Genomic DNA, 24,827 nt, shown 5'->3' with positions numbered 1-24,827 from the left:
TCCTTTTTTCTAAATTTGGTTAAGGCTGAGCCTCATTGAACTGAAGTGGACTTCTTGGGATGATGGTATGCCTTTAATTTGACTTTCATGGGGTTTTCTTCACAAGATATATTCAGAAGTTTGCCTTCCTACAGACGGCATGGAGCCGGTTCACCACCACAACCCCTGCCTCTTTCGGAATAATGAGTCAGTGTAGATGTGCCCTTAATCATATCATTTGGAGAAAAAAAAACTATTTGGAAATGCAATGTGAGAATGGCTGCAAATATATTGCAGTTTTGCCAAGAATCATTTTATTTTTTCACCACAGAAATGACAAGTTTACTTCTTAAAAATGTCATTATTAATGTAATTGAATTGGTAAAACTGCAAGCAAATTATACATTTTGCATGTTTAAATGCTATGCTCTTTGACTATATGTAAATAAACTGAGAGTGTTTAACGGTCTGCTTTGTACACTATGGTAATTAGCATTTAGTTGGTGATTAATACAGATTTAAATCTTGCCAAGGCAGGCAAGGTCAAAGTAAAATGAGTCCCTTGCAGTAGCTATGCCAACCATTGAGGAAGCATGTGATTGACCTCATGTCATCAAACAAAATGTGCTTGTCCATAAATAGTTTGACATATGCTTAGAGAAGGTGCTGAAAAGGTCAACTCACAGAAGATGCTAAATTTTGATTTAGATAAAACCTGTTCTCTTCCTTTTTCTCTTTCTTTTTCCTATGAGGCATTTTTCCCACTCCATAAGTCATTCTGGGTTCTAGAGGATTATTATTTCAAAATAATCCAAATAAATTAGCTTTTGCAGGATACGATTATCAATAGCTATAAGTTATGTTGGCTGCAGATCAGGGTTGCAATTCATCATATTCTGCATGAAAACAAGAAATTTGGGAGGGGGAAGAGAAAAACTCTCTCCAAAGATAGGATAGCGAGAGTGGTTTCACTGTGCAAAGGATTACATAGGAAATCACAGAACCATTCTGAGGCTTGGATGATAATTACACAAACCACAGAGCACTGATTCACATAAGGGCTTTTGTTTGTGCAGTTTTGTAGAAGTTTGCCATCTGGTCAACACAGTTTGGAGCTAGTTTTGAACTGAATTAAATGTAGATAGTAGGGCTGGGCGGTTTCATTTCGTTAATTCGTAATTCGTTAATAATTCGTTAATTTTTTCAATTACAAAACGATAACGAACCATTCTGGAGCAATTATTAAAAAAAACGAATTTTCAAAAACGTTTTGTAAATGCTTCATATTTCGATATTGTATTCGTTTCGTTATTGTTCTGAGGTCGTTTCGTTATTATTTCCGCATGTCTGGGCCAGTTTTATGGTTTAATTAGTGAAAAAAAAATTATAATATCACACCAACAGTCAAGAACAGAGGGAGAGGGAAGCTTCAGAAGGTTTTGGAGGTTTTTTAGCGTATTTCGCGGTCGCGTCCGCCATTAACGAATTGATTCGTTATTGTTTCGGAAATCGATTCGTTAATTTTTTACCATTTACGAAATTTCGTAAATATCGAACTTTTTAAAAGGAAAATTTTGTAATTATTTTAAATATCGAAACAAAAAAACCCCCCAAATACAAATCAATTTTAGAAACAAATTTTTCCGTTGTTACCCAGGCCTAGTAGATAGCATCTAAGTCATACTTTACAATATTTTAGAGATAAAAATTGGGCTGTATCTGGCCAAGCTACATCAGAGTGTGGTCAGGATGGTAAGATGTAAGAACGAATAAGAAAACACAATCTAGGAGACGTTGGCTTTTTTACCTAATCATAGATTTATAGAATAAAAGAGTTGGAAGAGATCTCATGGGTCATCTGGTCCTACCTCCTGCCAAGAAGCAGGAAAATCACATTCAAAGCACCCCCAGCAGATGAGCAACCAGCCTCTGTCTAAAAGCTTCCAAAGAAGGAGCCTCCGCCACACTCTGGGGCAAAGAGTTCCACTGTTGAACAGCTCTCATTGTTAGGAAGTTTTTTCTCATGTTTGGGTGGTATCTCCTTTCCTCTAGTTTGAAGCCATTGTTCTGTAACCTAGTCTCCAGGACAGCAGAAAACAAGCTTGCTCCCTCCTCCCTATGACTTCCCCTCACATATTTATACATGGCCCTTATAATGTCTCCTCTCAGCTTTCTCTTCAGCAGGCTAAACATGGCCAGTTTTTCAAGCTGCTCCTCATAGTACTTGATCTCCAGACTCTTGATCATTGTAGTCACCATCCTCTGAACATCTTCCAACTTGTCAACATCCCCTTTCAATTGTGGTGCCCAGAATTGGACACAGTATTCCAGGTGTGATCTTACCAAGGCAGAAAAGAGGGGTAGCATGACTTCCCTGAATCTAGACACTAGACTCCTATTTATGCAGGCCAGTCCCATTGGCTTTTTTAACTGTCACAAGTTTACAGTGAAAGGCAAGATCCTGGTGAGATGAGTGCACCTAAACTCAGTTTGCAGCAACTGAGGTAAGCAGGTGGAAAATGGGAAAAAGAGAGAAAAACTGGGACACTGAAAAAAGTTGAAAAATGGGATGGCAGAAAATTAATCAGGGCTGTCCCTGCCATTTTATTTAATGAAATCATCACCACAGATTGTTTCAGAAGATAATCACTTACACTAAGCTTAGATTGACATTTAGCTTCACAATGGAAACTGCAGTCTGACAGCAGAGATTTCTTTTTAAAATGAGAAAAGGTTATGCTCTTCAGATGTGATTAGTCTTTTAATAATACACTTGCCTCTTTGGAAATTTGTACATGGTAACTGTTCTCTTTTGCTGAGATATGTCTATCCTAAATTGATATTTAATAAAAGAAAAAAAAGTACTCTATAGAAGACTCCTTTATAACAAGGAGCATAGCAAACAAGCAATTAATTTCTGCATCTAAGGAAGTGACCTTCATAATTCACTTTGGACTTCATTGCCAAACAATTCCAGCTTTTATTTCTTTATTCTCAAAACTTTAACAATATCTTGGTATTGTAATCTTCAGCACACCTAGACACCTTTGTTTTAGAAATAATACAACATTGTTTCTGATCATTGTACAGCAAAACACTATAAAATGTTTCTAATTTACAATAAATGTCCTGAGGCAAGTAAATGCTGCATATATAATCGAGAAAGCCATAATTATCACAAAGAAATATCAATTCACACTAATATAGAAATGTGGGTTAAATACAGTATTTTAGAGGATGGATGGGTATTAATTGCTGTAGGTGAAAAATACAACCCTTGGATATATCCATGAAGCTGATCCAAACTACCAGTTTTATACATGTTTTTGTGGATGTAAACCCAATTAAGTGGAGTAGTCATGTTCATTCACAACAAAGAGTGCACAGGACTGCAGTCTCCAAACATCCTGATGTAATCAAATTCAGCATATACTCTGAATTATTTACTGGGATTAGGCATTTGACAAGCAGTTTGGGATTAACAAGAAAAACAGCAATGAGCTGGATAAGATACAGATTGTTAATAGAAGTTCTTACATGTAGAAAACATTATCATGCCATAACCTATATGAACTACAATAACACATAGTCTTGGTTTGGCTCATACTAAGATGCTGCAAATGGCCTGTTCATTTATTTTTGTTCATATATACCCTTTCATTGTGACTATAAATTCACATAGCCACATTCCGAGAAATCTTTTCTCTAGAATTCCCCTAGGTTGGCCATGGGAAAACTTCAGCCCTCCAGCTTACCGGCTGTTAGGAATGGAATTCCTGGCATTATACAATCAGGTAAATATTTTACTTTTAGAGTTGTGTAATATCTATGGGCATCAACATATGGTAGTTGCTTCTGGTCGAGGCACAGAGAGGACTAGGTGACTTGGAAGGCACTGAACAGACTGTGCTCTGGCACCACGAGATTCAGAGTCAACCTTAAGAAATGGAGCCACAAAGTGGAGTCCATGACATGTGAGTGTGGAAAACAGCAAACCACAGATCATCTATTACAATGCAGTCTGAGCCCTGCCACATGCACAATGGAGGACCTTCTTATATAGCAACACCAGAGGCCCTCCAAGTGGCCAGCTACTGGTTAAAAGACATTTAATATATTGCCAAGTTCTAAAACTTTGTGTTTTTTTAATAATTACAATTGTATCCTTGGTTCACTCCTGATACGATAAATATAAATATTAGGGCTGGGCGGTTTTGTTCGTTAATTTTGTATATCGTTTTTTTTTGTTAATTTTCCATATACGAAACAATATCAAACTTTATTCCAAACCCGGAAGTGTATTTTCAAAATCGAAACAGCATGCGCCAAATATTTTTGTATTTCCGTCCATTTCGGAAATACGTAAGATGGCTAGATGCTTGCTGGGACCTCCGGGAGCCAATCAGAAGAACCCACGGAGCTGATTGCCCTGTGGGTTCTCCTGATTGGGCGGGCTCAGGGGCGGCTCAACCATTACGCGAAGCAAGTAAGCCGTTGCGGAACACTTTATTTTGCCAGGGGCGCCGAGAGCGAGGGACGCGGGAAGCTAACAGAGGCCAGAGGGACCCTGCTGCTGGTGGTATCGAAGCCTGCTGCTCCTCCTCCTCCCATCCTCCTCCTTCTCCGCCTCCAGCAGCAGCAGCAGCAGCAGCAGCAGGATCCCTCTTCCTCCTCGCCCCCACCGAGCGACGCAGCCTGCTGCTCTTGCCCTGGCTGCTCTTGCCCCGCCCCTGTGGATGGCCCCTTCCACTGCCGGTGCCCCCCGTCACTCCAGGCTTGACAGGGAGCCAGGGGCGGGGACAGCTCAGCTGGCCACCACCCCGCCAGTCTCCCTGGTCATCGGGCCTTCCGTTCCTCCCCCCCCAATCCTCTGACCCTTTCTCTTCCTCCTCCTCCCGGTTATCAGGGAGATTGGTGGGGTGGTGGCCACCTGAGCTGTCCCTGCCCCCGGCTCCATCTCAAGCTTGGAGTGACTGGGCAGCGGCGGCAGGAAGGGGCATCCATGGGGGCGGGGCAAGAGCAGCCGGGGGCGACCTCTCCCGCCGACCTCCTCACTCCACTCCCAGCCACCCACTCCCCATGAGTATATGGCAGTGGAGAGGGAGGTTTAGGGCCCTTCTACACAACTACATGATCCAGAATACCAATGGCAGGGGGATGTACAAAAACAAAAAACAAAAACCCAGAGTTGAGTTTTTTTTCTTTTTCTTATTTTTTTTCATATTATCTGCTTTGAACTGGATTATCACACGGCCCTTCCAGGCAGAACTTATATCCCAGGATCTGATCCCAGGTGTTCAGTTTATCCCAGATTAAAAATTAATAATTAAATTAAAAAAATATTGAAAAAATATTGAAAAAAAAAGGGCGCCATCTTTACAAAACGTTTTGTAAATATTAACGAAATTTCGTAAATACCAAACTTTTTTAAGGGAAAATTTCGGATATATTTTTAAATACAAAACGCTGAGGCACCCTAAAAACGAATCGATTTTAGAAACAAATTTTTCCGTTGTTACCCAGGCCTAATAAATATATGGTAGTAATTACGTAATTTAGACCAAACAGTTTTTATAGATGTTTTGAAAAAGCTGCAACCAAAACATGTCAAAATATCTTATATTATACTATTATTAATACAGAAACTGTTACCTGTATTGGGCAGTAAATCATTGATATTATAAAGTTAAATATGAACCGTTCTGGATTTTTTTAAAAAAAGTTAATAAAATCCAGATGACGAGAATCTGTAACTCTGAATAAAAAGTTTAGCAAAGAATACTGCTCATTATAGAGAGACCTTCTAATACCTTACCAAGATTGGCACTGAGCCATCTTCAATCAATTTTAACTCAAGTCAATTTCAAAACCTAATAGCCTACTTCACAGTTCACCTGACTGACTGATCCTGCTGAAGTGATGTTTATGGGATAAATGTCACCCAGTGTCCATACCTATGGATTTCTACAATATTAGCTGCTCACCATGGAGCACGGGAAGCGCATGCTTGGTTGCAAGTTCAGCTTGGAAAAAAAACTCAAGCAATATTGAAGGTGGAGTGTTTTATTGTAGTACTATAATAATCAAGAGAGAACGAGAAGGACAGCAAGAAAATTATTATGTCTATCAATTGTTCACAACCTCTGCCCTTCCACATGTTTTAAACTTTATCTCCCAGAATGTCTAACCCACACATGTCAAATCCAAGGCCCATTGGTCAAAGCTGGCCCACCATGTCATTTTATGTGGCCTGTAAGGTTTTCATTGCCAGGGTCACAGAGTTTCATTTATACAGTCTTACAACTACACATGGTTCTTTGAAAGCAAGCATAAGACCGATGTGGCCTTCAATGAAAATGAGTTTGACACCTCTAGTCTAACCAGTAGTCATGTTGTCCGGCTCTTCTGTAATTTCAAAATGTCTACAGAGAACCCTAGATTTAAACCAGGACTGCACAACCTGTAGCCATATATCTGCAATGTGCTTATAGAATGCCACCACTTTTTTTCCCGGCAATCAGCTAAGCTATTAAGTTCCTTGGTTGCCAATAACATAATCTCACTAACAGAAGTGAAGAAAATGATCTTTGTGAAGATTACTAGGGGTTGTCATTACTAGGAAAGAGGATGGGTAAGCAGTAAAAAAAAAAAAAACCCAAAACAGCAGTCTTTTGGATATCACTGAGAAAGCTGGAGAGTTCTTCAGTTTCACCACCCAGCAATTCCTTGAATTTATTTGACAGGGAGAAGTTTAAATATCACCATCACTGCACACTGAGATGTGTCTATGTGATCAAATGTAGAGTTTTGAGCTCCATAACCCTTCCCAAGTTGAAACTAAATGTGTTCCTCACAACCAAGAGTAGGGTTACCGGACTACTTTGGTTTCCCAGGTGACCCAGGAGGTCTGCATCACTTCATTATAAGCCCATAGAATGAATTCTCTCCCTCACCCTCTCCCCCAACTGAAAGGAATCAAGTCAATTTAGTCCTACACTGTCCATTTTAGGCCTAGGAGAAGCCTGCTTCAAGTAAAATGAAATAATCAGGATGTCAATTTCAGATTCCTGCCAGACTAAAACAAACCTTTCCCTTTGGCCTAGAATGTCATGATCACCACTTTCCAAAACATTATGGAATTGATCCCCTGAAGCCTACTGCATCACCCTAAAAATAAGTTTTCATCCTCATCTCTTCTATAAGAAATGGGGGTAATTTAACCAAACCCCGTCTAATATATCTCCAATTGCTTTATATTTTATATTTCAACACTCCACTCAACACAGTAAATTTCTGTTTCTTCCCTTCCCAAAACATGAATCTATCAGTGTACATCAGATCCATTTTATAATGGAAGAACGCATACCTGGAAATGAAATTGAAAGGCAGTGAAGAACTCAATACCATAAACGTTTAATCTCAGCCTGAACATGCACCAGTTAATAAATAGCACTTCAGAATGCTGAAACATCCAAGCCTTCAATGCATCTGGCAGAGGTTTAGCCATCCATGAAATGTGTGGATTTTAAACCAGTTTCTGTGGCAATCAAAGAAACAGGAAAGGACAACCTTATCATAGTATTTCAAGAGCCGAGCTGCCAGAGGAGCTGTATTCATCAGGCCATAAAACTTGCCTTGAATGAAATTCTATCTGTGACCTTCACATATCCCACTGGGTTACAAACCTCTGCTACACTGGCTGAAATCCTATTTTGCAGTGGCTCGGTGCCTTATGTTCTTCTTTAGCCACGACAAGTTAAAAAATAAACACCACATTACAGAGAACTCAGTTTAGCATCTGTATTTCACTTAACGACTGAATGGCTATTTTCTTGCTTATTGCCTCTGCCTACTGCAGTTTCATGCTCAAAATACAATATGGCTAGCACAGCAAAACACAATACAATCTTTCACCTTCTTCAGACTGAAATATTTTAATCTTACAATTATTATCTATAAAAAGAGAGGAAACAAAGCAATTAACAACCTGAGTATAGAGAGTGTTCTGTTTTTGGTAACACATGGCAATAGGCTTTAATTAAATTGACTACAATGCAAACAACTCTATTCCCATGTAAGTGCATTATAGGCTCCATGAGGTATTCAGAGTTTCTCTTAGGGACATGAAACAGATGGTTGGTGCAACCCCCTCCTGCTATATGTGTCATAGGGCCCATCCAGACAGTAGCTTTATTATGGTAACTCCTGCAATAAAGGAGGGGCTGTGCAGACAACGTTCTGGACAGTCCCGAATTAATTCGCTACAAACCAGGAAAAGCCTGGTTTGTAGCAAATTAATTTGGTAGTGGATTTATTCAGCACCTTCTTGGGAGGCACAGGATAAATCCACTATTTCTGGCAGTACAGAAAGTATTCCCACAGTTTACTGGGCTAAATAAACCTAGTAAACTATGGGAATATCCACCCCTCCCTCCAAACCCCCAGTCCTCTTAGAAAAGTAATGGAAACTTGTGTGACCTCCATTAAAGCTTCAGCCAGCTCTCCTGGTACATCATTTCTACACACTGCAAGAGCTGGCCAAGGCTTGTAATGTAGGATTGGTATGTTTTCATTACTTTTCTAAGGCATCTGGGAGCTTGGGGGGAGGGGGAGGACCTCCAAATGTTCTCTTGGGCTAGTCCTGATAGAACATCTGGACACCCACCCCAGAAAGTGTGTACTTTTTGCGGTGGGTGTAGACAGCCTCCCAGAAACATGCGCTTTTTTAATGTGGATGCTTCTGGGATAAAAGGCTGTTTGGATCCACCCTTAGTTTGTCTTCCTGCAAAAAGCCTTGGGTTGCCGTTCATTCAAAGATCCCATTGTCAGGTGATAAACTCCCTGGTTTTCTGAATCTCAAAATGAGGACATTTTTCCTTTATTTTTTGGCCCTTACCAGAAACACTTCCACTCTCTATCACACTCTGGACTGTGCAATAATGAGCCCATTGTTTTTTTTTTTCAACTCACCTTCCCAATTCTACAGCTTCTTGTAGCTACTGTTCCCTTTCAAATCAAAGAGATGTGCAGAATATGCCCCTTGTTATATAAAAAAAACTGTACTTCTGTAAGCTTTTATGCATTTCTTCTTTGTTGGCTTATTTTAGTGGATACCAAAACCTTTTTGTTTTTACTATAACTTCTTCCATATTTGTCAGTAGAAGATTTTAAGACAGAGTTCCCAGTACATTCTGGGTGCAAAGAGCTACTGGACTTGTCCCAGCCTGTGCTATATTTTACTGGTTTCTCTGATATCAAGTGTTTCAGATTAGTCATAAACCTTTAGTGAATTGTACCTCCTGATCCTATAGATATATGATTCCTTTCTCTTCCTCTGCAGCCCCAAAAGAATCTTAGAACTTATCTTCCAAGCATATGTAGGTATGTCGGTAGAAGGTATGTAGGTAAAATTTGTTTTACCAATTCCTTAAGAGCATTTAACAGTCTACAATATAAAATGAACTCTGAAATTTACTGTCAGGAGGACACATCCTTGAAAGACTCAATGAAGGCAAGTATGGCAAGCCCTATTTATGGGATTGGAGTTTCAAGCTGACAGAGCTGAAAAGTTGAATGATTTGAAGGCTAAAGAGGTTTGCAGATGCTGTCAGAAAGGATGCCCTTTGCTCAGCCCAGTGAATGGAACAAACAACCATCCAGGTGTAAGCAATGCCCGAGGCAGTACTAAGTTTGCTCCCTGACTTCTGCTGGGAAGCAAGGAACAAGGCAGACAAGGATAAATGGCAACACAGATCACAGAGAAAATAGTTCTGTCATCAATAGGACCACCAGCAAGAGCATGGTAAAGATATAGGGGTCCAATTGAGGAAGTGAGTAACTAAAAAATAATTCAAAACCTCTTTGGATTTTAGATAGACAGACAAATTCTGTTGCTCTCTGCTGAAGTGTACCAATATTAAAGGTATAGCAGTTTGATGAAGTGCTTAAACTTCTCTGCTAGAGAGCTCTAGTGCTATAGTTCAAAAGCATGCACTAGACCTCTCCAAAGAGAACTCTGAGTGTCTCACAAATTACACATCTCAGAATCCCAAAGTATAAAGTGGTGTCAAACTGCTATAAAAGTACAGCAGTGTAATGACCTGCTCGAGCCAGTTCTCTGGGACATAGTAGGTTTGCAGGGTAGACTAAAGGATGCACTTTACATTACTTTTTCCCACAAAATTGGGACACAAGGCCAGTTATAAATTAAAATACAGTTTAACTTACAAAAGATCAGCGTTCAAACAAAACAAAACTATTCACAACCATTTAAAACCTAATATCAAAATTATTTTAAAACAATTTTAAAGGACAGTGCTCTTAAAGTATGGGTAGGTCGTATAAATCAATCAATCTTGTTATCTTTTTTTCTTGAAAATGTAAAATCTTTTAAAGATCAGTTCAAAGTTCACCTAATCCTAAATCTCCAAACCAGCATAACCAATGAAAAGCACTATGACAGTTGCAGTTTAGTGCATTAGAAGAAATCTTTGGAATAATCTCAGGAGAATCTCTAGCAGGCACAAAGGGAGCAGTGCTCAGAAATTGGTTAGCTGTCCACAGCATACCATAATAAAAAGGAGAAACTTGGAAAGAATTTGAAATGAATCAGGGTGATGAAAAGGGTAATCTTCTATCTCATTAGGACTTTTGAATAGAGTCCTTTAGCTCAGAAATTGTGGTTTGCCTCTAAGTGCAGTTCTTCTCTTTTTTAGTAGACCAGTATGCAAATTCTGATTAATCCATGAATATGAAAATTCTGGAACCAACTCTATCCCAGTGAAACTGTAATGCAAGTTTAAAATCGTTCTTTTAAAGACTGATAATACAGCTATGATGACAAACTTTTTGCACGTTTCCTTTCTGTCAAAACTTTTACTTTGTGTATCACTTTTTAAAATATAAAAATGTAGGAAGGAGAAGAGCTTACAGCTTACAGCTCTTTGTTTCCATTTTGACTAGAGATGTAAACAGTATTTGTATGGTACTTGTTTCATTCTGCTCCAGATCTATTGTGTTAGCACAGGGGAACATTTTTGATCACAGAAACAGAGTGAAGGGAAAGGATAAAGTACAGTGCCCTATCCAAACTTTAATTACATTTAGTCTTTTAAAATTCTATGATGTATTCAATTGCAGAAGTCTTCTTGTCCTGTGCTGTTTGATTCAAATTGTTTCAGCAAGAAAATATTTCCATGATCATATCTTGTACACCTTGGACGGATATCATGGTGTTGCTGAACTACAACTCCTAACCATTTCTCACCCAAAGTTAGAGCTGGTGGGAGTTGTAGTACAACAAAATCTTGAGGATCATACCCTAGCCTCAAACCCATTTACTAATCCCAACCAGAGGAAACTCTACTGAATTTATGGGGACTTAGAAAGTAAATTCTTATGTTATTTCCAGTAAATTCTATTAGTTGTGAATGGCATTACATTTAGACTGAGGTGGAACTCTTATAGGTCTCCAGATGCTGTTCATCCATTGCTACCAACCATTTCTCACCACTGACTATGATGACAAGGGCTGGCAAGAGTTGCTTTCAATAACATCTGGAGGATTGGATACATTATGGAACCTTGAGGCCTCCTCTGTATAGATCTCAGAGTGGCCAGCTACACAGAAGCCACCTACTTATTAGGACTTGTGCTGATTTAAGAGATACAATAAGCTGATGTCAGAAGTCCATCTTAATGTTACATAAACTATTGGTCCATGTAACATGGAGTAAGATGGACCATTAGTCTCACAGGATAGGTATTGATTTACTTATCTCTACCTTTTTCTTTACTACTAGGAAAACTGAAAGGATGTGCTCTGTAACAGCAATGAATACTAAAGGTGGGAAATACAGCCTGGATAGTGGGCTTGTGAAATTCAGCTGGAGGGTGATCCATTTTTGGTATCCGAATTTCGTTGAGTACCCAGATCTGTTTTCGGGAGCTGTCCAAAAATGAGCTAATGGGAAAAAAAATCTGTTTTCAGTCAGGCAGCCAAAGGATCCAGGAAGATCCAGCCCATTGATGGCAATGGGGAATTTCCTTTCAATTCATGGGCTACTTTCCTTTCTTCCTTTCAAGGGAGCCTGGATTTGAGGAATGGGTTATGGAAGCATGTGCCACAAGCTTCCAAATAGAAGGGAAGAAGCCGCACCCAGCAGCTAGGTGTGCCATTTTGGGTGAAAAAAACATGGCAGCTGAGCCCTTGCTGTTACAGCTGTCTGGAGAAGCCGAACAAGCCAAAGGAAAACAGCTAAAACGGATCCATGCACAAGTCAACTGGATAGCATAAATGATTTATTAGCTAGTTAACTGAAAATGTTGTGCTTGCTTTAAGGCCCGTTGAACAAAAGTAACTACTTCCAAGTAAATATTCATAGGATTCGATTGTAAGTGCTCTGCATATCCAATATCTACCAAGCCAAAAATTTTCCCAGTTATATCCAGAGACAGCTTTTCAAGAAACTTGTGTAGCAACATTATGCATTTATCCAATGGATTGCTAAAACAATCCATTGGATTTTAGCAATCTATTGGATTTTGTAGATCCTAATTAATTGCACAAACTTTTCCACAGTGTCTTACACTAAAGGGAATTATTTTAATAATGGCACCAAATGAATTTTATATTTCATCACTGTATAATACATATGTATGTCTCCTGAAACCACATCTAGTCTCACTTACATGATATCTCTCCCACTCTTCTTGGAAAGAGAAATAAATTCACACACCTTTGAAAGTGAAGTTCTATAAATCAAATGAGGAGTATTAGCTGGCCATCCCGAAATCTGTATGAAGGAGGCCTCAAGGTACCATAATCATTTACTTAAGAAGACAGAAAAGGATGGCCACCTGATAAAGAAACAAGGCAGAAGTCTGTGATGTAACATTACTCTTACCTACAGGACTTCATTTACAGTGTTATAGGATGAGTTTGTAATTAGATATAAAATTTTAATTTCTACCATCAAAAGAAGAAAAGCAGACAAAACCATCAACAGTATCTCATTTGTAGATCCCACTGAAATTAATTAGAATTGAGTAATAAGCTTGGTGCTCTGGTACTCTTTCATTTTTCATGGAAACATAGGCAACCAATTTTGCACATGTCTACATTATACTGCTATCTACTCCTCTGTACATTAAATCTCTTTGGAAAACTTAATTCCATTGTTTTTTCACAGGTTTGTGTCTATAAAACCGAAGTGTTCCATATGCAAGAACTCAGCACGTGGAAGGTATTCAGAAGGTACCCTATCCTAGCAAAACCTCTTAACAGATTATCATCTGGTAACAAACATCTCATCACTCCTAATATATGGAGGAGAAAATTGGTCTCTGCCATGCTTACCAACCAGTACTGAGCTTTAGATGTTGTCCGAATGAGTTAAATGCAGAAATCAGTCCAGGGCCAATCATGATTCCTCTTTATACCATTACTCAATATGTGTATATTTACATGTGTACATTTAAAAGGGAAGTTTGTCTAAACCCTCCTTGCGTAAGATTGTAATTGAGCTTGAATCAATTCCCTTGCTGTCAAGATATTGCCTCATTAGCCCCAGAGCAATAGCTCAATTGGTGCAAACTGCTCTAGGCCAGTGCTTCTTGTGCTAGCTGATGTGTCAAATGGGAAGGGATTCCAACTCTCCATAATGTGCCAGGAAATAGTATCATATCTGTGCCTAATGGCTGCAATGATTTTCTTTCTGAAAACTCATCATGGACCAAAACCAGTCCATTGACCACCACTTTGAATAGCTTTTGCATATGCCTCTCACAATCTAGCAGCATAGAACTTAAGAAGAAGATATAATTTAGAAATACACTCACAGTGGAAGATTTTTATGCTGCTTTCTAATCTAATTTGTAATCAATCAAGTCTTTTGTATCACAGCTTCTATTATAGGTCACTCACATACGTGCAGATATATGAGGTTATGGTTTATTTCGGGAACTTGTTCAGGACTGCATCTTAATTGAGCCATTAGAAGTCAATATACATATTGCCCCTCAAACAGGATCTGAATATCCTTTGTCTGAATCCACCAACAAATTCCTGGCCTACCTTCAAGCAATCTAGTTAATCACATCTCTATAATACTGGACAAGTCCAAGATTTGACATATTTTTCAAAACTTCCCTCCATATAGATTAATTATCAGTAAAGGTATTATATCAGAACATTTAATTGATTCATTCATCATGTACTGATTGCTCTGTTGTATGTCTTTGTACATGTGCAGTCACAATTTTAAGCCAAAACATCAATTTATGGGCAATCTAGATGACATCTTCCCAGATAAGTAAAAAGACACATGAGGCAAGTTCATCTTTAGTAGTACATACTTCAAGTAACACAACAGAGAAGCGTCTTAGAAGCTGTTTTTGACTTAGTAGAATAGTGCTTTATGTAAGTAGCTTTGTCCTTGTAGTTCCACATGCCAAAATCTATAATTTTCACCAAACATAAGTCAAGATGTGAAATAAAAAATACACCGAAAAATGAATTGGAAAACATTTTATGGTCTGGTAAGCAACTCTTACCTTGATTATCAGGAGTTGCAGGAACTTAACATTTCTCAACCAAAATAACTTCACTATAAGGATATACCTTATTACAGTAACTCAAATCTAATGCTCACCTTTTTGGACTAAATTACATAGCCAAAAATGAGGTGCACTTCAGATTCAAAGCTGTGTTAGAACCGTGCAGGTAAACCAACCTGTAACCCTCCATCAGACTGAGGCTGGTGAACTTCCTAGCCTCACCTGATTTGGGGGGAGGGGGGCTTGTTTCACAACTGGCCTCATTCAGGAGGCCTGCAAAACCTTCCCTCAGTTTTCAAGATCTTGTGAATAGGGCCTTAGTTGGAAAGCTGCTGTCCACTTGTCAGGATGACAGGTGGACAGCCTGATAGAGAAACATAGCTTCTCCCTGCCTATTGGCCATTCTGAGGTGGGCAGCAAATTTTTTTGCAGTGTGCACCTTTGAAATTGAGGTGTACATTATAATCAAAGACACATTATATTGGAGTAAATATGGCATAAATTACCAACCAAAAGACACTGTAGTTTACATGATATATGTTAATAATATATGTGATGTTTTTAGCAGAAAAGTGGCCTTGCTGCCTTTAGTTAAAAACCTCAGGAGCTTCTTAATAGTATATATTTTCTTTAGTGCCATCTTATTATCATAATAGGCATATTCCTACCCACATGTGCTATTAGCTCAGGCTTCCTCCATCATTCATTTCCTTAATTTATTATGAATTCTGGTTTGAAATTTTATGACACATCTGAAGATAACTACAAGCAATCTGGCATCCAGTCTTCACGCCAACACATTCTTCTCACCCCTCTTGCTTTTTTGTAGACATTTATGGTTACACCCAACAAGTAAGGGATCCTGAGGACTGAAAACATAAAATGCTAAGGCAGCCAACACCATTAAATTTTCCTCTGGCTTTAATCAAGAAATCTTTACATTTACCAACAAGTGATATAATAAATAAATCAGTCACTGAAAACTGTAAAAAGCTGTATGTTAAAAAACAAAACAAAGTAAGAACAATCTGTCTTGGACTGAACAAGCTGCATTAAACAAATCCTCTCCCACCCCCATAATTATCGTAAGGCATTCTTCTCTCATAGCACATCAAATAATTGAACAAAATATTATAGTTTGGATCCAGACTTAGTCACATTATCAGCAGAAATTAATGAAATTTAGTGAAGTTAGATTTCAGTTAGTTTACTCAAAGCATGACTAGTTCTAGATTCAAATAATTACAAGATAAAGAATAATGACAGCTAAAGCCACAACATTAATGCCAACTAACTGCTAAAACGTACCTCGGTTTTTTGAGGAAGTAAAGTAGAATTTTTTGCAAAGGGAAACTTTTTCAACTATTGCTCAAGTTATAATAATAATAATTAAATTATAATTATTATTTTATTTCTTACCTGCCTCTCCTCACAACTCGAGGCAGTTATTAGGAACAGAGTATGCAAAATTGACACATCCCTCAAGTTCCTTCTCATTTTTAATACCATTATTTTTTTTGGAAAAAGCAGCTGAGAAGACTATCACAAAAAATGTAAAAGGGCTGGTTCTACATTCAAGCACCCACTGTAACGAAATATGCAACTTGTCTGAGCAATTCTCAACTTTTATAACTGTTAATTTTGCATCATAATAAAAATGTATGTATGGCCATAATAAAGTTCCTACAATGAAAAAGGAAAGGAAGTTATTGTTTAGCAATAAAGTACAACCATTTTCTACCAAGAAACCAAATTTTGTTGGATGCTTCCAGATTCTCTAAATAATAATAATAATGTGTGTGTGTGTGTGAGAGAGAGAGAGATTAGTCACTCCAGTCATCACAACTTTGACACCATTTAGCAATTATAACAATATTTTTAAAAATACCCACTTGCCATGCTCCAAGCTTCAGCTATGCTAAATCCAAATGTAAATCTCCATTTGATCAAAAGCATGCCAGTTAATAAAAAGAACAGTACTTAATACTTAAATTCAACCTCAATGTTAAACAGAGATCCAGAATCCAGAATCATATAAAGTTATTGGAGTTCAATAAGGAAACAATATCAGTCTGGGAAATCCTACCTTCTTGAACTGCCTGGAATGGATTGTTGCCATCCACAAAATTCACAGATATTGTAATTTTCTCTGTCTGTAAGATTTCATCATTCTGGTTGAGGTCAGATACTGCCATGCGAAACACTTCCTCATCCTTTTTTGCAGATTCATCAAATATTGCCCCTAGAAAAAGAAGATGTGAATAATTAACTGCAGTGCTAAATATTAAAAATGAACACATTTAGAGCACAGTGCTTGAGACACATTTTGCAAACTGTTCCAAAGAATGAATTTGGTTTGCATTTCAGCACTGCCACCTGTTTATGAGTGAGCCAAGAATTCTGTTAATAAGGCTTGGAAAGGATTCAAGATACTTTAGGCAAAATCAGGAAGATGCCCGAGACCACCGAACAGCAACAATTTGCACAAATTATGGGACACATGGAATATATAATCCAAAATGGAACAGGGCCAGGAGGCAAAGATGATAACCTGAGAGTTCTATCAAACGTATCAGGTAGCTAGGATGTTTCCTCCATAATATAAATTTGCAATTGAAGACGTAGCAGTTTTCAACACTATGAAAATTCCATCAGGCTCTAGCAGATGAGAGAGTATTTTGTGACAATATGGCTAATGTAGCATCCTACAGCTTTATCCTACCATGCCACATATCAACTAAAATGCCACTGAAAATGTCTAACATTCAATGCTGAATTATTTCCTGAAAACCTGTTTCTTATTACATAGTACAGATGCCATCCAAACTACCCCATGCTTCGCTTCATTGAGTACAGTTGTCCAATTAGTATTGAAATCCTTTTTTTCTACTACAGAACTCAGATAATGTTGTAGTATTGTATTGATCTGAAACTGTATTATGCCTACAGTTCTAAAACCATCATTCTAGTAGTTGGATTAATTCCTCTACTTATTAAACTTCGTTAAAATTAACATGGCATATTTATATACTTCTCATATTTAGCCATATTTTTCATTCAATGAATATAAGATATTCATTCATTGTTCTTTTTTTCCCATTTATCCTCACAATCCTATGAGACTGATTGGGCTGAAACAAAACAATGGTCAATCAATGAATTTAATGGTTCAGCAGATTTGAATCTGGATCTTCCAAGTCCTACTCCAGGGTCCTTCCATGCAGTCCTATATGCCAGAATATCAAAGCAGAAAATTGAGTTATCTCCGTCCACATAATGTGTGATTTTCTGCCTTGATATTCTGGGATATAGGGCAGTGAGGAAGGGCCCTCAATGCTCTAATCATAGGGTCACAGAAAACAGGATCTGTGGAAAGGTCTTCTGGGCAGCTATCAGACCATTAATCAGTTATGTCTTGTTTTTTGCATCTGATCACTCTAGAATGAAAAATCACTTGGCAGTTTTCCAGATGAGCTTGGGCTTCTTTGGAGATCTATCAAGATCTTCTGTAAGATGATCAGCTTGCATGCTCAGTATCTTCTCTTGAAAAATACTGCTTTAGAAGGTGAGCTGCCAGGGATGACCTAATGGATAAAATAGTAGCTCTGACAGGAAATTTATTTGTTACCTTTCACTATTTAATGATTGAATACCTCCATTTTTTTCATTAGTCCATACTGTTGATGCATGACTTGTTCATGTGATTTAGCCCTGTCATATCAAATCTGTGATAGGAACATATATTTAATGTGACAGGGGAAAAATCATACATACATGAAGTTTTGCACCAGAGTTGTAACATGTGCTACAAAGAATTAAAAAACTGGTATGGGATAAAGTGGCATAGTGCTTCCCATTTCTGTATATGGTTATGAAAGCTGCACAGTGATGGTAGCATGCAGAAAAAGAATCACCTCATTTGACATATAGTGGTAGAAGAAAGTTTGAATAATAACATAGATGTTCAAAATGGCCAATACATGAGTCAATAAAGAAATCAAAATGACAAAACTGTGTTCATTGTACTTTGGACACATCATGGAATGACATGACACCTTAGAAAACACAATGGTGGTTGGTTAAGTAGATAGCAATGGGAAAAGAGGGTGGGAATCTCAGGCAAAAGACTCAATCAAAGAAGACACAGTTGTTGGTTTGTAGGATCTGAGCATGGCTGATGATTACAGGATGACTATGAAGTCTCTCCTTAATAAGCTCACCAACAATTTAATATGAAAATACAAAATCACCTACACAAACAATGCAACAAAATTGTAAAGTGGACTAGAAATGATAAAATGATTTCAGAATTTAAAGTGACACCCTAGACCTAATGTATTTTAAATGGATCCATGTGTTAGTATTCCTGTACCCTACCTACAGTTTTTCAATTCACAGACATAATATTGATTATCAACCAAAGTCTTTATGTGTGTGTGTGGAAGGTGAGATACTCTTTTAGAAAACAAGTTTCAGAATCCCCCAAGAGAATTTGGGGAGCTATAAGGACCAAAAGAGAGAGGGAAGGAGAAATGGAAAAGGAGAGAGAGGGGGAGTTTGGAATAGAGCAACTGCTTTGGGAGATGGTGGCCGGGCATCCTGACAATGTGGCCGGTCCAGCGAAGCTGATGGCAGAGGACCATCGCTTCAATGCTGGTGGTCTTTGCTTCTTCCAGCAACATTTTCTAATGTTACACAATTAAGCTGTATTTCTGGCATTGGAGAGGGATTGGCCGGTGACTGCTGGAAGAGCACTTTGGTTTTCTCGATGTTTAATGACAGGCCAAGTTTCTCGCATGCTTCTGCAAAGGTGTTTAATATGGCTTGTAGGTCTTCTTCTGAATGTGCACAGATGCTGTTGTCATCAGCATACTGGAGTTCTATAACAGATGTTGTTGTAACCTTGGTTTCGGCTTTCAGTCTGCTGAGGTTGAATAGCTTGCCATCTGTCCAATAGATGATTTCCACTCCGGTGGGAGGCTTCCCATCAACAAGATGAAGTATCATAGCGATGAAGATGGAAAATAAGGTTGGGGGCAATAACACATCCCTGTTTGACACCTGATTCCACCTTAAATTGGTCACTTTGGGAGCAACTGCTGTCCAAGACTGTTGCCATCATGTCATCATGGAGGAGCCACAGGATGTTCACAAATTTGTTTGGGCACCCAATTTTTTTGGAGGATGGCCAGAGAAAGTTGTGATTCACTGTGTCGAATGCCTTTGCAAGGTCAATGAATGCAATGTACAGAGGTTGATTTTGTTCCCTGCATTTTTCTTGGAGCTTTCGTGCAGTGAAGATCATGTCCACGGTTCCTCTGGAGGGGCGGAAGCCATTCTGGGATTCTGGGAGGATGTCTTCTGAGAGGGGTACAAGGCGGTTTGCAAGGATTCTTGAGAGGATTTTCCCAGCAGAGGTTAGGAGGGAGATACCTTGATAGTTTCCACAGTCTGTTCTTTCCCCCTTTTTGAAGAGGGTGATGATGAAATCTGCTGGGATCCTTGAAATCTGCTGGGATTTTCTCGGTCACCCACACTTTTTCAATGAGCTGGAGGAGTTAGTGTGTCAGCTCAGGTCCACCCTCTTTAAAGATTTCAGTAGGGATCCCATCCGATCCGCTGGCTTTGTTATTTTTTTGTTGGCTGATGGCATTGCTGACTTCTTCTAGGCCGTGCTGCAAGCTTATCCCTGGTTTGATGTTGCGGGATTTGTGAGAGAACCTCTTTGGCAACATTGGAGCTGTGATTCAGGAGGCTTTGGTAGTGTTCTTTCCAATGTAGTACAATTGATTTTTTGTCCTTCAGGAGTTTGGTTCTATGTGATGAGCATAGAGGCTGTATGCCATGGTTTCTTGGTCCATAGATGACCTTTGTGGCTTTGAAAAATCCCTGAGCATCATGGGTATCTACCAGGTGTTGAATTTCTTCAGCCTTCTTTGTCCACCAGATGTTCTTGAGTTCTCTTGTCCTTCTTTGGACCTCAGCTTTTGCGCTGGCGTAGATCTTTTTCTTAGTATCACAATTGATGTCTCTCTGCCATGTGTGGAAGGCTTTCCTTTTCTTGTCAATTAGCTGTTAGATCTTGTCATTTTCGTCAAACCAATATTGATGTTTTTTGGTTTGATATCCAATAGTTTCTCCGCAGGCTGTGATGATGGATGTCTTCAGTTTGTTCCCATGTTCCTCAACATTTTCGGGGTGTTCTATGGGTAGATGGTCCTTGAATGCTGTTTGGAGATGGGCTCATTTGGAGGGCTCCTGAAGGGCTTGGGTGTTAATTTTGCGCCTTGTCTTTCTTCCTTGGAGTCTGCGCTTGGGGGTGATCTTGATAGCCATCGTGGATTGGATTAACCTGTGGTCTGTCCAGCAGTCATCAGCACCTGTCATGGCTCTTGTGAGAAGCACGTCATGGCGGTCTCTGGCCCGTGTGATTACGTAGTCTAAGAGGTGCCAGACTGGGGGTGCTTCCATGATGTCTTGAACTTGTTTTTCTGGCAGAAGAGCATGTTGGTGATGACATGGTTGTGTTCCGCACATTTGGTGAGAAGCAGGATGCCATTTGAGATGCTGTTTCCAACCCGATCTTTTCCTATGGTCACTGGCCACAGGTCGAAGTCTCGTCTGACTCTTTCATTAAAGTTCTCCAGGAGGATGATTTTGTCCTCCTTAGGTATCTCCAATAGGACGGTGTCCAGCTGACAGTAAAAAGAAATCCTTGATGTCTTCATCAGCATCTAGTGTTGGTGTATAGGCACTTATGATGGTTGCCTGTTGGTTTTTGGCAAGATCAATTTGGAGGGTTGAGAGTCGTTCATTGATGCCAGTGGGTGCTTCGGTCAGATATTTCACCAGATCATTTCTGATAGCAAAGCCAACTCCATGCATTCTTTGGTCTTCTTCAGGCAGTCCCTTTCAGAAGAAGGTGTAGCCTCCTTTTTCTTCCTTCAGCTGTCCCCCTCCTGCTCTCCAGGTCTCCTGAAGTGCTGCTGTGTCAATGTTAAAGCGTCCTAACTCCCCTGCAATGATGGCAGTTCTGTGTTCAGGGCATTCACTGTCAGTGTTGCCCATCAGTGTCCGTACCCTGGAATCTTCCATACAACGCATAAGCTCATGGAAGACATGTAGGTCTTTCTTAATAGGTAGTGTGCAATGAAGACAGGTTTAAAAAATGTCAAAATCATGATTACTCTGTAAAATACCAGGACACTGCTTATTTCTTGTCCATGGTGTATTTCCCTGCATTAATCTTCATAATACACCAAGCCTTGCATTATAATTTAAATTCTCCACAAACCAGTCAACAGGTTATTAGAACATCCTAGAGCAGTGTGTTCTCAGACACATCCTCTTTTTTTAAAAAAAGAAGACAACCTCATTGCCTTAATTTATCATGTTCTCTTTTCCATACGCTCCATCATCAATTTTCCTGCCAGCTCTATTAATTCAGTGCCAACAGATTCCTTGCACAAACTTTGTCCAGTTTGACCCAAGAGTTTTCTTCTTTGCATCTTTTGTCATCTGGAGCAGCTGTCTCATACCTCTCCATCACCATGACCTGTCGTTTCTTTGCAACTCTCATCAGAAGGCACACATTTTTCTCCCAAACTTCTCAATTCCTCTGTTATTTTGCCAGATCATTATTTAAATACAGAGTAGTTTCACTTAACAACATTAAAGCTTTGCAAACTTCTGGCAAAAGCTATTGTGAAAAGGGTCTCAAATGACAAGGACAAGAGAGGGGGAATCCATATACCTCATTAAAAGGTATTGAGCCACCAGTGGAGAAGTGGGTTAAACCCTTGTGCCGGTTCCCTCTATCAGCTCCAGCTTCCCCATGCAGGGACATGAATGAAGCCTCCCACAAGGATAGTAAAATATAAAAAAAACATCCAGGTATCCCCTGGGCAATGTCCTTGCAGACGGCCAATTCTGTCACACCAGCAGCGACTTGCAGTTTCTCAAGTTGCTCCTGACACACACACACACAAATTAAAAGGTAAGGGGCATTTTCTGTTAAAGCTGTTCTGGATAAACCTATTTCCTTTTAGATAAGTGATACTGAATTAAGGTTAAATCATATTAGGCCTGGGTAACAACGCAAAAATTTGTTTCTAAAATCGATTTGTAATTGGGGGTTTTTTTTTGTTTCGATATTTAAAATAATTACAAAATTTTCCCCTAAAAAAAGTTCGGTATTTACGAAATTTCGTAAATATTTACAAAACATTTTGTAAAGATGGCGCCCTTTTTTTTCAATATTTTTAAAATATTTTTTAAATTTAATTATTAATTTAGTAGAATAGGGAGGAGAAATTAAAATTATTATTAAGGAGGGAAGGCAGGCACTCACTCTGGCGGGCCCTCTCGCTCGCCGCTCGCTCGCCCCTCTATGCTTAGGAGAGACGGAAAGCGTCCCAAATCCTCCTCCAGCCCCCTCTCCACCTCCCCTGACTTGGGACTGAACGGCTTCTGATCCCAGGACAAACTCTCTTCCAAGGAAAAGTAAAAGCTCACCCTCAGTCCATCCATCCAGCGTGCTTTTCTCCCACTCTTCCCCGGCTTGGAAGAGGGGGAGGAAAGAAGTCATTCAAACACCCCTGCCTGCCGTAGGTATATGCTTTAAAGCTCTTTCTGTGTATTGGGGGGGGGGGGGGAGGAGATGAGAGATGAACAACACCAAAAGGACTCCTTCTCTACCACCAAAGATAGACTAATGCAATGAAAATGTTTCTGGTTAATCGCCCCTCTCGCTCGCCGCTCGCTCGCCCCTCTCGCTCGCCGCTCGTTCGCCCCTCTATGCTTAGAGACGGAAAGCGTCCCAAATCCTCCTCCAGCCCCCTCTCCACCTCCCCTGACTTGGGAATGAACGGCTTCTGATCCCAGGACAAACTCCCTTCCAAGGAAAAGTAAAAGCTCACCCTCAGTCCATCCATCCAGCGTGCTTTTCTCCCACTCTTCCCTGGCTTGGAAGAGGGGGAGGAAAGAAGTCATTCAAACACCCCTGCCTGCCGTAGGTATGTGCTTTAAAGCTCTTTCTGTGTATTGGGGGGGGGGGGAGGAGATGAGAGATGAACAACACCAAAAGGACTCCTTCTCTACCACCAAAGATAGACTAATGCAATGAAAATGTCTCTGGTTAATCGCCCCTCTCGCTTGCCGCTCGCTCGCCCCTCTTGCTCGCCGCTTGCTCGCCCCTCTATGCTTAGAGACGGAAAGGGTCCCAAATCCTCCTCCAGCCCCCTCTCCACCTCCCCTGACTTGGGACTGAACGGCTTCTGATCCCAGGACAAACTCCCTTCCAAGGAAAAGTAAAAGCTCACCCTCAGTCCATCCATCCAGCGTGCTCGCCCCTCGCTCGCCCCTCTCGCTCGCCGCTCGCTCGCCCCTCTCGCTCGCCCTCTCGCTCGCTTGCTCAGCCAGCGCCGAGAGAGGAGAGCTCCCAGCAAGCATCGGCAGGCGGCCATCTTACGTATTTCCGAAATGGACGGAAATCCAAAAATTTTTGGCGCCTGCCGTTTCGATATTTAAAAACACTTCCGGGTTTTAAAAAAAGTTTTGTAATCGTTTTGTAATTGCTAAAATTAACGAATATTTAACGAATTACAAAATTAACGAACGAAACCGCCCAGGCCTAAATCATATACTTACTCACTCACTCACTACTGAGTAAAAGCTAAAGCAGTTGGAAAATGTGATTTAAAAAACCCTTAACATTTGGCAATGTTAAGATAATTAAGAAAGTACTCTCTAATGTTTTGTAAAACCATACTCGCTTAACATTTTGCAGAAGATAATTAGAACATATATGACCAAGCAAGGCGATATGGTTATGGTGGCAAAAGTTATTAAAGAGGATATTAGGAAAGGCTGAAAAGTTTGTCTTTGCCAGAATCTATTGGAAAACACAAGATTCTACACTCTTTTTCTCCTCTCCACAGTTAAATGTGTGCTCATTTCTTTGATAGCTCTCATAATAAAATAGCTCTCTGAAACCTTGAACTGGATCCTTTTGCCAGTGTTTTATCAAATGTCTCAGTTTTTCCCTCAAAGGGGAAGGATCATGACTTGGAATTGAATACAGATGCATAGGGCCCTTCCACACAGCCCAATATCCCAGAATATCAAGGCAGAAAATATGGACTCAGATAACTCTGTTCAAAGCAGATATTGTGGGATTTTCTGCCTTGATATTCAGGGATATAGGGCTGTGTGGAAGGGCCCACAGACTGATGAAACAATGTTTTGTGCTGATTAAGAGGGACGACTGTCGTGTCCTACAACACTGAAGGATA

General features: G+C 39.7%; 1 protein-coding gene across 3 annotated transcripts in view; it reads right to left on the bottom strand.

Annotated features, from left to right (window-relative positions):
• GRID2 (glutamate ionotropic receptor delta type subunit 2) overlaps positions 1-24,827 on the bottom strand; it is a 1,028,529-nt gene that overhangs the window by 779,590 nt on the left and 224,112 nt on the right. For all 3 annotated transcript variants that reach the window (XR_009631647.2, XM_060779233.2, XM_060779232.2), the window contains exon 2: positions 16,622-16,777. Coding sequence is in view for 2 of the 3 variants with exons in the window: in XM_060779233.2 (XP_060635216.1) it covers positions 16,622-16,777 (156 nt within the window). In the remaining variant the exon portion in view is untranslated. The remainder of the gene's footprint in view (positions 1-16,621; positions 16,778-24,827) is intronic.

Source organism: Anolis sagrei, chromosome 5 (genome assembly GCF_037176765.1).
Source record: "Anolis sagrei isolate rAnoSag1 chromosome 5, rAnoSag1.mat, whole genome shotgun sequence".
Classification (NCBI taxonomy): Eukaryota; Metazoa; Chordata; class Lepidosauria; order Squamata; family Dactyloidae; genus Anolis; species Anolis sagrei.
The sequence above is the reverse complement of the archived record's forward strand: the minus strand, read 5'-3'. Positions and strand labels throughout refer to the sequence as shown.